This window comes from Polypterus senegalus, chromosome 13 (genome assembly GCF_016835505.1).
Source record: "Polypterus senegalus isolate Bchr_013 chromosome 13, ASM1683550v1, whole genome shotgun sequence".
NCBI lineage: Eukaryota > Metazoa > Chordata > Cladistia > Polypteriformes > Polypteridae > Polypterus > Polypterus senegalus.
In genome coordinates, this window is record NC_053166.1 from 28,087,394 (window position 1) to 28,102,231 (window position 14,838).

Sequence of the window (14,838 nt, forward strand, 5' to 3'; positions counted from 1 at the left end):
CCTGAGTGAAGGTGTCTACTGCACATGTGCAGAATAGTAGACTATAGTCTATGCAGCCACCAAGTAGTTTATACTTCGAATGATTACTTTTCAAAAGCTGTTAATGATAATGTAGAAAAAACGTAACTTTTTGTAAATTTTCATGCAAACAGCAAAAGTAAGCTTTTGTACTTGTAACATTTCTTTCAGTTTGGACAATATGCAGATACACATATTCCATCCATCCATCCATTTTCTAACCCGCTGAATCCGAATACAGGGTCATGGGGGTCTGCTGGAGCCAATCCCAGCCAACACAGGGCACAAGGCAGGAACCAATCCTGGGCAGGGTGCCAACCCACCGCAGGACACACACACAAACACACCAAGCACACACTAGGGCCAATTTAGAATCGCCAATCCACCCAACCTGCATGTCTTTGGATTGTGGGAGGAAACCGGAGTGCCCGGAGGAAACCCACGCAGACACGGGGAGAACATGCAAACTCCACGCAGGGAGGACCCGGGAAGCGAACCCGGGTCTCCTAACTGCGAGGCAGCAGCGCTACCACTGCGATACACATATTTATGCAGCCAATTTAGTTTTTTTTGCTAAACTTGTTTGCGGATGCAGCAACATTTACTGCAGACATTGAACTACGTTTAGATGCAATCTTTTATTAATGTGAAGAACAAACACAAAGGTCGCAGAAGGTCTGGGTGTACTCTTGTGTAAAGAAAAAACAAAGCACTGAATGTTTGCTGACTACGGTGAAACAGACTCTAGTTAAACTTAGAAAACAATCTTTTGACACTGGTATTATGTACAATATGTATATATTGATTTACTAAGAACAAATAAGGCATATGAAATCACAGTTAGTTTTAGCTGCACTTTCTCCACTATGGGGATCACGCTGTTTGTGTGTGCTTTTTTGTGTAATACATTCAATAGTTTATTGAATCTCATTATCGCTGATCATGTTGGCCATGTAATTAATCAGTCAGGCGTAACTTTATATCATTTAGGGGAGCTGCACCTTTTCCATGTAATTAATTAATTCAAACATCATTAAGCTGCAGTTTGATAATATCTCTCCATTACAATAATAATCTGCAGTTAATATTAGTTCCGTCAGTTCAGCCTTACATATTTATTTATATATATATTATATATTTTTTAAATACTTTTTCAAACATTTTACTGTAGAAAGTTATAGTTCTTTTGCTTCATACAATGGCCATGTGATGAGTAATCCACATTCATGCGTATTCATGCTACTGACTGAGGCCCCATCTACAGTACAATGTTTTTGTGTAAAACTGCTGACATTACTGTCTGTTTTTGTTTTTCATCACCACTACCTTGGCATTTCAATCCCCGAAAAATGAAATTATGGAAAATGCTCTCCAGAGTCATATAATTCTGAAAACATAGTCTCAATGTTATAGCGTGGAGTGGCAAAAATGCATTTTTTTGGAAACACAGAGGCTAATCACATGTGTCCATTCCCTCACTGGATCCTGCTCATTATGTCTTATTCCTTCATTGGACCACCATTCACGGGGACATTCCGTATTCCAACATAGCAGACATAGAGGATTTGCTTTACTTTGTGCTTGTTGTGTTGCTTACCTTTATGCATCTAAATTATGTTTTGCACAGTTTGAATGCAAATAACTTACCTGTTGCCACGTTTTGCGATACATCCCATGGTTAATGGAATTACCATCCTTTCACAGATTTTTCCACTGATGCATGCATGCTCAGTATAGGCAGAGTTTTCGATGTTTTCATAAATAATGTGAAAACACCATTGTGGACGGAGATCACTTTTGTTTAAAACAACTATTTTTAAATGAATATGTAATAGAGTGAAGGTAGCCTGAAACACTTTCCACTATCAAAACTGAAATGTAGTTGTGAATGTCTATGTGTCATGGTAGAGGAGTTAAACTGTGCATGTAAAGTATGTTCTGCTTGAGGTAATATTTCTTTGCCATGAACCAAGGGGTTACGCCTTACTTAAGGATGTGCTGGGAATGGCCATATGTAAGTTTTTTTTTCCTTCTGTGATAGACAATCATTACAAAATTAAACAGGGTGGAAAATGCAACATTTTAGTAGCAAACATTCAGTACTGATTCTTATGCAATACCTTGTGGCATTAGAACACACAGCACTTTAAAAAGCAAATAAAACTACAATGTTGATTTTATGCACTGTTGGCCTTTCGTTACTACACTACCATTATCAGCATTTTAGAAAGCCGTTCAGAGCAAATGTGTGAAATTCTAGCGTTATAAAATGCATTGTGAGTACATGGCATATAGAAAATAAGTTTTTATATATCTGCATACTCACTATGAACTTTTTTAACTATTTACTTTATATAATGCTATAACAGTTGACCCTTTAGTTAGGATATAGCAGGTTGGATAATGGATGGATGGATGTTCCTGCTGTTTCTATCTACTTCTGCAAGCCTGTTCAGCAAAACTATTGCAATCAAATGTTTATTAGATGAATACAAGGAAAACAATGTTTCCCTTTTCCCCTGAGTTTTTTGAATATCACAGCTTGATGTTTGAAAATATACAGATATAAGGAAAAAAAATAAGTTCTTTTACTATTCTGCTTAAAATGATAAGGATTCCTATCAAAGTTGCTGCTTAGCAAAAGAAACACAATCTGCGTCAGAAACCTGTGACATAATGGCCATCTGTGCCTTGTAACTAAGTACCATGAACATGTCTTTATGCATCCCAGAATTTGAGACTTGATGTCTTTGATGAATGACTTCCTTAATCAGACTGTATTGTAGATGTATATCTGTACCCGCAAGACGGAGGCTCTGAGACTGGTGCTCAGCATGTGATTGGAGTGGGTTTCACTGGCGCTTCTCTTGTGCCAAGAGAAAGTCAACATTACCACACAGTGATTTGCTTCAATGCTAATTATAATCACAGCCTGTTTTTATTGGACCATATCAGTCTGTTGGCTTATTTAGATTTTTCATGCTGTTTTACTGTGGCTCACCAAACCTTTGCCCACTTCACCGTTTTGGAAAAAACTGCTATTGTTCTTTAAGGATTTTTTTCTTTTCAAGCTATTGTTTTTTCTGCTTCTCCCTTAATTTTAATGCTTGCACTTTAAGGTGCTATTTTAATAAAAAAAAATATATGTTTTCAGGCTTTAGTAGGAATTTAGATCAGTTAAATATAATTTCACCTAGCACGTTTGATATTTGGCTCAAAATGTTGCAGAAAACATTAAAAGAATACAAAAAGAAAAAACATCATAGAAAGCAAAATCAGTATGAAAATAGTGTGTGTCAATATGATAAATATGATAGAAGTGGAATGAGTCAATAGACATCCTCCATATGCCCAAAGCCATAATAGAGGAAGAGAGGAAAGTAAAAACTCCAATTGCTGAAGTAGTCAAAATGTGTTAAATAATTGTGTCTATTTATTAAGAAAATTAAAAGGGTGTTAAAAATGTCTATTTGCTATTCCTGTTTGCTATGAAAATAGAAGTCCCCAGGTCTTTAACGGAACAACACGTTTATGCAGTAGTTAAGCATTAGTAAATTAGCATTGTCTATTTGAATAATCCTCAGTGAACATGGGCAGGTTTGCTCAGTTTTAAAGCCCCTTCTAGATCATCACTGCTGGACCTGTTTTTATTTTATCTCTCTCCTGTATCTGCTGGGCATACTGATATATTTCAAATATACAAGACTTGTCCTTGTTCTTCTTCCAGGTCCTCAGACCTCTGAACCTCAGACCTGCAGTGCACAGGCTTCCTCCTGTCCGCAATCCTGCACGTGTAACAACAACATTATAGACTGTCGAGGCAAAGGGCTCACTGAGATACCAGCAAACCTGCCTGAGGGGATTGTGGAAATGTGAGTAGAATGGGAGAGCTGTGACAGAGTCTTCTGTCCGTCTATCTGTAATCGCTTTGACTACATTCGTAATACGGAAATAAATACTTAAGTCAATAATGTCAGATATATTCAGATCATAATGATGCAGTGATTGAAAAGAAAATGCTGCAGTTGATTAACATGTTGAATTCCAGTGAACTCAAGGGGTATAAATGTATACTGAACACTAGTATTGCCATAAGAAATTCCACAATTAGCCTCTTGGCTCCAAGGTTTCAATTGCATGTCTTCATTTAAATGTTCTTAAATCGATTGCATTTATTTATATATGGTATTTACAATTCTTGCTTACTTTTTTCTACCAACTTCTAGGTGAAGGTTTTTTTGTTGAGTGGATGTCTGCAAAATTTGCTTTTTCTACAAACTATGCCACCCACAGAATTTTTTTCTTAATTTATTTGGTTTCTCCTACTGTCAGTCACCTAAGCGCCAAGCAGTATTAATTGCAACATATACTATTGCATTACATGTAATTATGAATACAAAAATTTTTAACATGTAGATAGTACAGTTGTAGATGGTATATGTAGATGGTATAGTTCTTCAACTATGTAATGGGCAGCCTGTTTGCAGGGAGCATGTTACATTCATTGATCTCAAAGACTGCACAAAATATATTGTGGAACATGGCATTTCTTCTGATCATAGTTACACTGATTTGTCTTTTTAGTTAACCTGCTGCTAACCAGTTTGTTGCCTTTTATTATGCTTCTCTTCAGTAAAGCAAACAAGTATAATACCCTCCACAACCTTATTTTCGCAAAAATACAATGTAAATAACTCCATACAGTAGAGAATAAAATATATGTTGCTTTCACGCAAGGTCTAGTAAATTTTATATCTGCTAAAAATATCCAAGTATGGAAAATACACATCAAAAGCTCAATAAATTCTTAACCATCTCACAAGCAGTAATGAACGACTGGCTAACCTTTTAACAGCATATTTCACCTTCTTAGATGGCCACTTTTCCTATCCCACCTACTCTGGCCTACTCAAACCCTTTTGCTTGGCTTTATTTCTTGACACTTTCCCTCTTCCCTCACCTGAATGTTTTTCTTTCAACATGAATTATCTTTCACCTATATTTACAGTATGTAAACTGTAAGCTGTACAGTCAGTGGTGCACATAAAATTAGCATTTTGAATGTCCAAATCACATCTCCACCAACAAAAAAGCTATTGTTCCAGTAAACAGCATAATTTTATAATTGATTTACTTTTCCTATACTTATAATATATCTATATTATATATAGTATAAGAATTCTATATATAGTATAATTTTTCATTTCCAGTTTTGCCTTCAGTAGTGCTGATAATTAAGTAATTTAATTAATATGACACCCACAAAGGCCATATAAATGTAGGTTGAGTGAGGGATCTCTGTTTCACTTTCCGAATGTAATACTAAAAATATGAAGAGATACATACAATTTATTATCGAGATTCATAAATCAATGAAAGTCTGCATTATACAATTTCATTTTCTTTATTGTGGTATTTTCACAAATAACCCAGAAAAACGTGTTGCAATAAGCAAAATAATACAATTATAACATAAGGGTAATAGAAAAAGGCTCACAACTTATGAATTCTGATCTTTGAATTAATGTGGTCAAAGTTCTTTAGCTAGTTACAAAGTTACATTACATACACTTTGAAGGTCCCATTTGCTCACAGTTAGCTTACACTGACTTACCTCCCACCACACAGAGTTTCTGTTTGTGCATATGTAAGAGTTACTGCTCTGCAGTTGTTTTCTGGATTTAGGTTGAAAGTTAATAACAGCTAGAACTTATTCTTTACAAGGCTAATACCTTTTAATTACAGTTAAACCTATGACATAATAGATTAGGTGGCTTTGCCCTAACTACTAAGTTATAATTAAAAGTTCTCATAATCAACGTAGGTGTACTTATGGTCAGATGTAAACAATGCCTTTAGTGTGTTTTTGTTTATTAACTCGTCTCCTTCTTCACCCTGTCTCACATTCTGGTTGGGGGCAGCACTGCAGTTTCTCTTTGAGGTTCAAATGCACATAGTCAGTCCTCTTGTTCCTAGCAAAATTATGGCTGCTGGGTAAGCTTGTGACCAGTCAGCTCCTGTTTTCAGTAAGATAAATGCCTGGCTATATGTATGTAGTTTCTCTCTGCTTGTGCACTTGCTATTCCTCAGCAAGGTTTTGACTAATGATACCCTTGTTCAACTCCTATATAGAAAAGTCTTCTACCCTTCCAGTCCAGCACAGTTGCTCTTTGGAATAAAGGTATTGCTTCAACCTCTAATAAGGCCACTCCTCGTAGACTACAGGATCCAGCTATAAACAGCCAAAGTTACTGCCAGGCTGAGTGCAGTAAGCTTGATGAGAAGAGAACATCTCGGTTTTGCAAGGATTTTTAAAGGAAGGATCAGAGGTCTTGCTATTGGTTTAATTATAATAATAATAATTCATTACATTTATATAGCACTTTTCTCACTACTCAAAGTGCTACCACATAGGGAGGACACGGGACGTGAACCCATGATCTCTTCACTTGAGTATTTTTAACCTATTTTTTTAATATTAAATATTTATTTTTAATTTGTACTTTTTACTTTTTATTACACAGTGCAGACTGCTCAAAGAACTGTATTCCACTGTATCCCCTGTGTGTGTATATGTGAAATATAAAAATCTCTTCCTCTCTTTCACTCTTACATTCGGCTCAAACAAGGAGCTAAAATTTAATGACTACCAACCCTGGAGTACAAAACTTTGCAGTACTTGTCAACCACAAGAATAGGCTTATGTGCACCCAAGAATCCATAGGTGATTATTTTTACAGTTCTTGGGAATGTTTACCAAAATGACCATTAGTTAATTTTATTGCATTGGAAATTAAGCTTATTCTCGGTCTTTCTGTTCTTGATCTGAAGCCATGCAAACAGCTGCCAGATCTGTGGGAGTTTCCAGTGCCCTGGAAATTGAATTCTACACCCTTGCTTGATTGGTGTTTTCTATTAAACTTTTCTAGATTTTGTTTTTTTATGCTACTTTGTCTTCATAAAGTAGTTTTTATAGAAGTTGTACTAAGCATCTGTTTGTTGGTAAATAAGGTAAGTGTATTGAGCCACCATAACTGCACAAATTGTAATAGTCCTGGTACTTATGAAGACAGTGGGCTGTACCAGAGCATGTTTAACCATCTCAAAGAAAAATGGATGAGCCCTTATGAAATCTATCATTTTTTATTATTTCAAAGGATCTTTTTGTTTTTACTTTATAATTGTGGATGGAAAAGTAGTTAACGGATCAGCATCATAGAATTGGGATTTGAGATCATTTCTGGGATTGCTTATTTTCACTTTGCACATGGTCATTTCCCTGGGTTCTCGGGTACCTGGCATACCCCTTCCTCCCAAAGAGATACATTTTAGCTTAATTGGCTTTGTTTGAGTGGATGTGTGTATGGAAGCTCTAAGTCACCTGATGAAAAAAATTATGGGATAATCCTTATTCCCTACATATGTGAAAATATCTTCTACGTACTAGATACTTTTACATAAGTGTGAGATGTTTGTATGTACAAGATGTTTTCATGTATGTTTCACGTATGTACAGGATACTTTCACATATGTAGGAAATAAAGTTAGATTAAAAAATTACAAAAGTTCACTTCAGGGCTACCTAATTACAACTTTACCAAGGCCACAGAGCTTCAGTTTGATGTCACTTCTATATTTTGTAGTATGGTAATATAAAAAAGCAGACGGGTGGGCTTTTATTTAGTAAAGGAGTGTGGAATGGTTTAGGTATGTACTTTATGTTTACAGTTATCACTTTGCACTCATACAGAACCCCTGACATATAGCACATAGACTTTATCATCATTTGTCTACTTTAATCCTTTACAGTACCTGTTAAATATTGTCCTATGCTGCCCATATGGGAGCATGCCAAGTTAGCTAGTACTCAGCATGTATTGAGTTCTGTTTATGTGCAGTTTAACACAAGAGTCTCTATTTAAATGACCCGACATTACTCAGGCATTGAGCCCCTTACACATTAAAGTCCAATTTGTGCCGTAGATATGGGAGTGTGCAAACTTTGCAAGGAAAAAGGACTATTGTACAGGGTGAGCCAAAAACAAGTACAGTGGAACCTCGGTTCACAACCATAATTCATTCCAAAACTCTGGTCATAAACCGAGTTGGTAGTGAACCGTAGCAATTCCCCCCATAGGATTGTATGTAAATACAGTTAATCTATTCCAGGCCGTACGAACTGTATGTAAATATATTTTTTTTAAAGATTAAGTACAAATATAGTTAATTACACCATAGAATGCACAGTGTAATAGTAAACTAATGTAAAAACATTGAATAACACTGACACAAAACATCCAGGCTCCCTGCTCAGCTGCACGAGCAGGCTCGCTCTCTCTCTCTCTCTCTCTCTCTCTCTCTCTCTCTCTCTCTCTCTTTCTCTCTGAGCAGCATGCACTCGCTCACTCGCGCTCTCTCTCTCTCTCTCTCTCAGAACAGAGAGGAACATTTGAACAAATCTGAACTTTAATTTACAAACAGGAGTTCACGCTAATAGCCTTACAGCCCACTCGCTGTAAACACTTTTTTTAAAATGAGTTTTAAGCACAGGGAAAAAAGGAACATTTAAAAAAAGAGAAAAGTTGCAAATTGCAATAATTCACGCTACGAACTGAAAAATTCACTTTTGAAAAGTCCGTAATACAAAAACTATAAACCACCAAGAAAACTAACCAGTTTTGAGGAAGAGTCCGGCTCCGCGATAGAGGGGTGTTTTCTCTGTTATGATTTCTTGGGTTTCTTTTGCAGGCAGGCAGGCACGCACGCAAGCGCAGGCAGGCAGGCACGTCTGACAGAGAGCAATGCAACACATGCGGAAATCATCGGCGCGCACAAACCAAAAGGGAAACTGGCTTGTTCGTATACCGAGTGTGTGGTCATGAACCAAGGCAAAAGTTTGGCGAACTTTTTGGTTGTAAACCGAGTTGTACATGTACCGAGACATTCGTGAACCGAGGTTCCACTGTACCACATTTCAAACATTTATTCTACAAAAATGCTACAAGATAAAATAAATTTCATTATGACACAAGAAAGGGTATACAAAATCGATTTATTTCAATGTGTTTTAAAAATGATGTCATGAAGATGGTGGCCATCATTAGCGATACACACCTCAAGATGATTTCTGAATGCTCGCACGAATCGTTTGGCCATGTCAAGGGGAATAGTGCCGATTACATGATGAATAGTGTCCTCGAGGGTTTCAAGGTTTTTAAGTCGGTGTGTATATGCCTTCAATTTGAGATTGCCCCACATGAAGAAATCACATGGAGTGAGATAAGGTGAATGTGAAGGCCACCCGACATCGCCACACAGGGAGATCAGTTGGAAACAACATCTTCAGATATCTATAAATGGATAGATTATACAATTGCTTGGGTTGAGCTCAGGTTAAAAAATATCCATTTAAATATATTAAGATTGTAAAATAAAATTGAAGCATTCCAAGGGGATTAAATATTAACCTTATTCATATGCAGTACACACACTTGTACACAAGGTACATACTGTAGCTATTCATGTATAAGATAGAAAGTCATTTTTTAAGATGATAAATGGAGAACAAATTAGAGCAACTAGTTTGACATGGAATTAATATATTTCTTTTCTTTTACCGTGTCACTTTATCAATAAATATATATTATAATATGGATGTGTCTGTGTATGAGAAGTATGTATGTATGTGGTACATAAAGAATCAGCATGTGCACAAATAAGAAATATATATTTTTTTTAAATCATAACCATCTGTGCTGTTCTGACTGTAAGTGAGTAGCAGATTTGTTTTCTCTGGAGACAGGCTGTATTTCACAGGACACTATGATGAACCATAGTTGACATCTGAGTGATGATGACTGTTGACTGTTTTGGGTTTCATTTTTTTTTTTTGCAGCCGCCTAGAACAGAATCTGATCAAAACCATTCCCCCAGGTGCCTTTTCACAGTATAAGAAGCTGAAACGCATGTGAGTACAATCACACTAAGTGGCTCATCTCAGGAAACTTTTACTAAATTATTTTGCTGTGGTGTTTGGTTTTAATTTAATACTCCACACAAAATTACTTGAGTGGCAGATTTTGGAAAATAGATAATTGCTATAAATACTGTTATTTAGGGAATGTGAGACACAAAGGCCTTTTCCAGTGTACTAAAACTCTTGAACACAATCACCTGCTATAGCCGCAGGACATTTTTAATATACTTTACAGGACATTTTAAGTTTGAACCCAGACAAACTAGAAAACTAAAAGCAGCTGTATATCGTCTTATAATTTGTGTCTGCTCCTCTCAAGCTCTTTTCTTCCAACATTATAAACAGTTTTCTCAGTTTAATTGTTTGTTTTCCTTGTGAAAGCATAAAACAACAAGAAATCATTAGGTGAGATGAACCCAACTGACCCAAGGGACATGCTATTGCTATAAATGACGGGTACAACTTCTTCATAGCTCTTCACTGTAATGAATAAATGTTTGTTAGTTTGTGTGATTTCTCCTTTATTGTGGATAAGCCAATCCTGGTATAGCTGGGCAGTTTCTAGCCTTGCTGTCCCACGGATGTGCAGTCTTGGATTCAAATCCTGACACAGAATTGGCAGATTCTACCTGTGTCTGTGTAGTTTTTTCTTTGTTTTTTCTCAAAAACTTGATTGTTAGGTTAATTAGGTGTTTTAAACTGGTTAATATGGCTGAATATGGAAGTGCGAGTAACTACAGCTTATAGCTCCTACCTTACTTCCAAGCCATCCAAGATACACTTTGTTACTCATTGACCATTTAATTGAAATGAGGAGAATCACACAATGGATGAAGGACATAATTAAACATATCAATCAGCAGCTAAACATGTAGCAACCAATCAAATATTTCAGTGTACCTTCTTTTTCTCGTAAATTTCATTGTCTTTAAATAATTGTAAGTGTGATACAAAAGTAAATATTACTTATTCTAATCTCATGTTTCTTATTCTAACAATTCTAGACTTACTAGCTTAGGTGATTAGCTGTGTTCTAATTATGTAAATTCTCTGTAGTAAAAATGTGAAGACAAACCCTCAGTTACACCTTTGGGTCTATCTTGTATGTGTAAGATTTACTTATGTTGTATTTTATGGTATTAATGAAAATAAACAACACACAAAAATGTAATATTTCCTTTTATTGTTAAAAAAGGTAACAGTGTATGACAAATGTTGTTGTGAAACTTAAATAAATAAAGCATTCAGATCTAGTAAGCCAAATTCAGAGATGTGGTGTTTATTGAAGAATGACTAACACAGTGCCTCTGAATAATTGTGCCTTTAAGGCATTTACTTCTAATGTTTGAATCCCTTGACTCCTTCCTGTTCACAGAGATTTAAGTAAAAATCAGATTGTGGATATTGCTGCGGATGCATTCCATGGGCTGCGTTCCCTTGTTTCCTTGTAAGTACACATCTATCTGCTTTACTTGATTTTAATCTTCACTGTAGAGTTTCATGACTTTGTTAACATCACACTATAGTAGCATCATGTTGTGGTGAATACTTAACACATTGCTAGCAGACCAATTCTCAGTAATTTAGCAATTCTAATAAATGCAGAACACTATTCCAACCAGAAACAGAACTTTAGAAAATGAGTTGAATTCTGTTTTGTTAAGTTCAAGTTGATTGTATGTAATGTTATTTTTTTCCATCCATCCATTATCTAACCCGCTATATTCTAACTACAGGGTCACAGCCAACACAGGGTACAAGACAGGAAACAAACCCCGGGCAGAGTGCCAGCCCACCACAGGGCACACACACACACACCAAGCACACACAAGGGACAATTTAGGATCGCCAATGCACCTAACCTGCATGTCTTTGGACTGTGGGAGGAAACCAGAGCACCCAGAGGAAACCCACACAGACGCAGGGAGGACCCGGGAAGCGAACCCAGGGCTCCTAACTGAGGGGCAGCAGCGCGACCCACTGCACCACCGTGCCGCCCTGTTATTTTCTTTGTCGTATAAATTCTACTTCATTGTATGGAATGTGTGGCCAGTAGGAGGCACACCAGACATCCAAACCCGACACAGACAGACACCAGGCACAAGTTTAGCAACACAGCACACATTTATTTCATGGTGGAACACTTCCCAAATTTTCCCCCTCAGCAGCACAGTACAGAAGCACCAGTAATCTGAATAGACCTTCTTTTACATCAAAATGTGCTTTTTACTGTTTCTAACAATTTTCATCAAACTCAGTATAGTTACGTTTCTCACTCTGTTTCATAATGTGAATCATCTCGAGTAATTTGCCATATATCAGTGTTGGTGTGACACTGGTGTGATTAATGGCTAAGTAAATCATTTAGTAAATTAATGAGCAGAATATTTTTCTGTTTAAACCATGTAATACTCTATATGAGTAAAGAGAACAAAGCCTGTTGTCAGTGGTAACAATACCGTCCTCTCTTCTCTGTAGGGTGCTTTATGGGAACAAGATTGCTGATATTCCTAAGGGCCTTTTTGATGGACTTGTCTCACTCCAGTTGCTGTAAGTATCCACTTACACTTAAGAATTTAGATTCAATTGTGGTTTATGTTGTACATTCTTGATTAGAGACACACTTCTGATTTAACATTTGAAGAAGGGGCCTGAGCTGCCACAAAAGCTTGCATATTGTAATCTTTTAGTTTTAGCCAATAAAAGGTGTCATTTTGCTTGACTTCTCATTTCATTTATACACATTGTAAAAGCAAGGCCCCAAATGACGATACACCCACGAGGCATGATGATTTTTTTTTTTGTTCTTTATTTCGGCTTATACAATTTCATGTATTAGGAATTTGTTAGTTTTCACATACCCCTTGGGGTCAGAGCGCAGGGTCAGCCATTGTACAGCTCCTCTGGAGCAATTACAGGTTAAGGGCCTTGCTCAAGGGCCCAGCAGAGTAGGATCTCTTTCTGGCAGTGACGGGGATTCGAACCGGCAACCTTCTGGATACCAGCATAGATCCTTAGCCTCAGAGCCATGTGGATAATTCCAACTTAATTCAGCTGTTAAAACTTTTAAGTTTAATCAAATGGGTCATATTAAGTGAGTTAGTAATAAATGGTAAACATCATTTGAAGCGATTCATATTTCTAGAAGTCAACACACTAAATACATATTCTACATATTTTATGTAATAATATCCATTCATGTATTAATAAAGGAACAAAAGTTTAAAGTAATTTTTTAATTGAATGATCTGTGAGGTTAAGTAATTGTGCACAGCCATTACAACCGATAGTCTTAAGAAATTAGGGTTAGGCTTAGGGTTAGGGCTATAATTTGCTATGTTGCAGCATTGTGCTTAAATCATTTAAGTATAAATCTGTATTTTCAGTACTGGCATATAAAATGCTTGATCATGCTTAGTTTACAGTCCAGCCACTAGTCTACACTTTGAAACTCCTGGTATGCTGTGTTTATGGGATTGTGTTTAGAAGACATGTACATGTAAGTTTAACAATAACAAATTTAACTTGCAGTAGATTTGGAGGTTTTCACAAACAGCTGACACTGCAGAAATAGGATCTATTGGGGAATTGTGCACCTACTGTTTGGCTGCCTTTGAACATATCTGTAGAAATGCATTAGAATAAGATGGCCCAAATACTTTTCTTTATAGCTTGAATGTGGCAGTATCTCCTGGATACTAGGACATCTTGATTTAACATGGCAGCGTTAAAAAGTGAATATGACCAATGCTTTGAGAACCTGTTGTTTACATTTTTAAATTTTTCACCAATCTGGAAACCTGCTTCAGAAATGCATAGGCACTGCATGTTTACAGTTTCTAAGCCCAAGATCTGTGGGAGTTTTGCTTGTCTACACCCGGAATATTAAAATGGCAGCCCGCGATCCACTTATGGCCCAGAAGCAACCTCCGAGTGGCCCAGTCCTTGGGCCTGCCAGAAATGCACAGAAAAACCTATTTTGTAAGCCTTCAAAAATTCCTATAGTACAAACTATGAATGCAACACTGCATGTAGCCGAGCAACATTAAACCCATAATGCAGCACATTGTTGCGTGTCTAAAAGTGGTGGTAGTGTGTGTAGTTACTTTGTACTGGTATCCTGGATGCAACAGCTGGTCGGGGCATCAACTACATATTAAATGATTCTTTAATCAATTGTGTGATGAGTCTTAGTTGTATTCCAGTTTCATCAAGTGAGTGCAAACTTGATCCAAACCCAACATGTGCATACCGCCACCCTTTTGTTTACTGCTAATCACATCTATGGTGGTTTAAAATGACCCTATGTGCCATCAATACACAGTAGACGCTGTAGTCATGTGCGTTAGTAACTGTTATCACTTGTTATGGGTCTGTGCACTTAAAACTTTTGATGCCATTGATAGTTCTTTTTTATTCTGTTAAATACACTTTGTGATATGTCTGGCTTATATTTGCCCAACATTTTCATTTTATTTCAAAAGGTAAACAAATGTTATTGCTATTACTGTGCAATTTTTTGATTTTATGCACTTTGAGATGTGCCTAGGTCAGATATAAAAAAAAATGTTTATTTCAAAGTGAAAATAAGTATTGCTACTACTTCTGATTCTGTTCAGTTATTGCTTTATTTATTTATTTATGCACTTTATGATGTGCCTGTGTTAGATGTGAGCAAATTTAAAAGGAAAACAATGAATAAACATTACTTCTTTTTCAATGCATTCATTTGTGTTGGTTTTATATTTGTCTTTACCTGCTGGTTACCGGTTGTTGAAAATGTCTGACCCAGCTAAATTTCTTGGTTTGAAAATGAACTTGTAATTAAATAGCCATGGTCAACA

At 36.5% G+C, this 14,838-nt stretch overlaps 1 protein-coding gene across 2 annotated transcripts in view; it reads left to right on the plus strand.

The window, feature by feature from the left end:
• slit3 (slit homolog 3 (Drosophila)) overlaps nucleotides 1-14,838 on the plus strand; it is a 529,641-nt gene that overhangs the window by 395,300 nt on the left and 119,503 nt on the right. For both annotated transcript variants that reach the window (XM_039774192.1, XM_039774193.1), the window contains 4 exons: nucleotides 3,746-3,890; nucleotides 9,914-9,985; nucleotides 11,370-11,441; nucleotides 12,473-12,544. In XM_039774192.1, coding sequence (XP_039630126.1) covers nucleotides 3,746-3,890; nucleotides 9,914-9,985; nucleotides 11,370-11,441; nucleotides 12,473-12,544 — 361 coding nt within the window. The remainder of the gene's footprint in view (nucleotides 1-3,745; nucleotides 3,891-9,913; nucleotides 9,986-11,369; nucleotides 11,442-12,472; nucleotides 12,545-14,838) is intronic.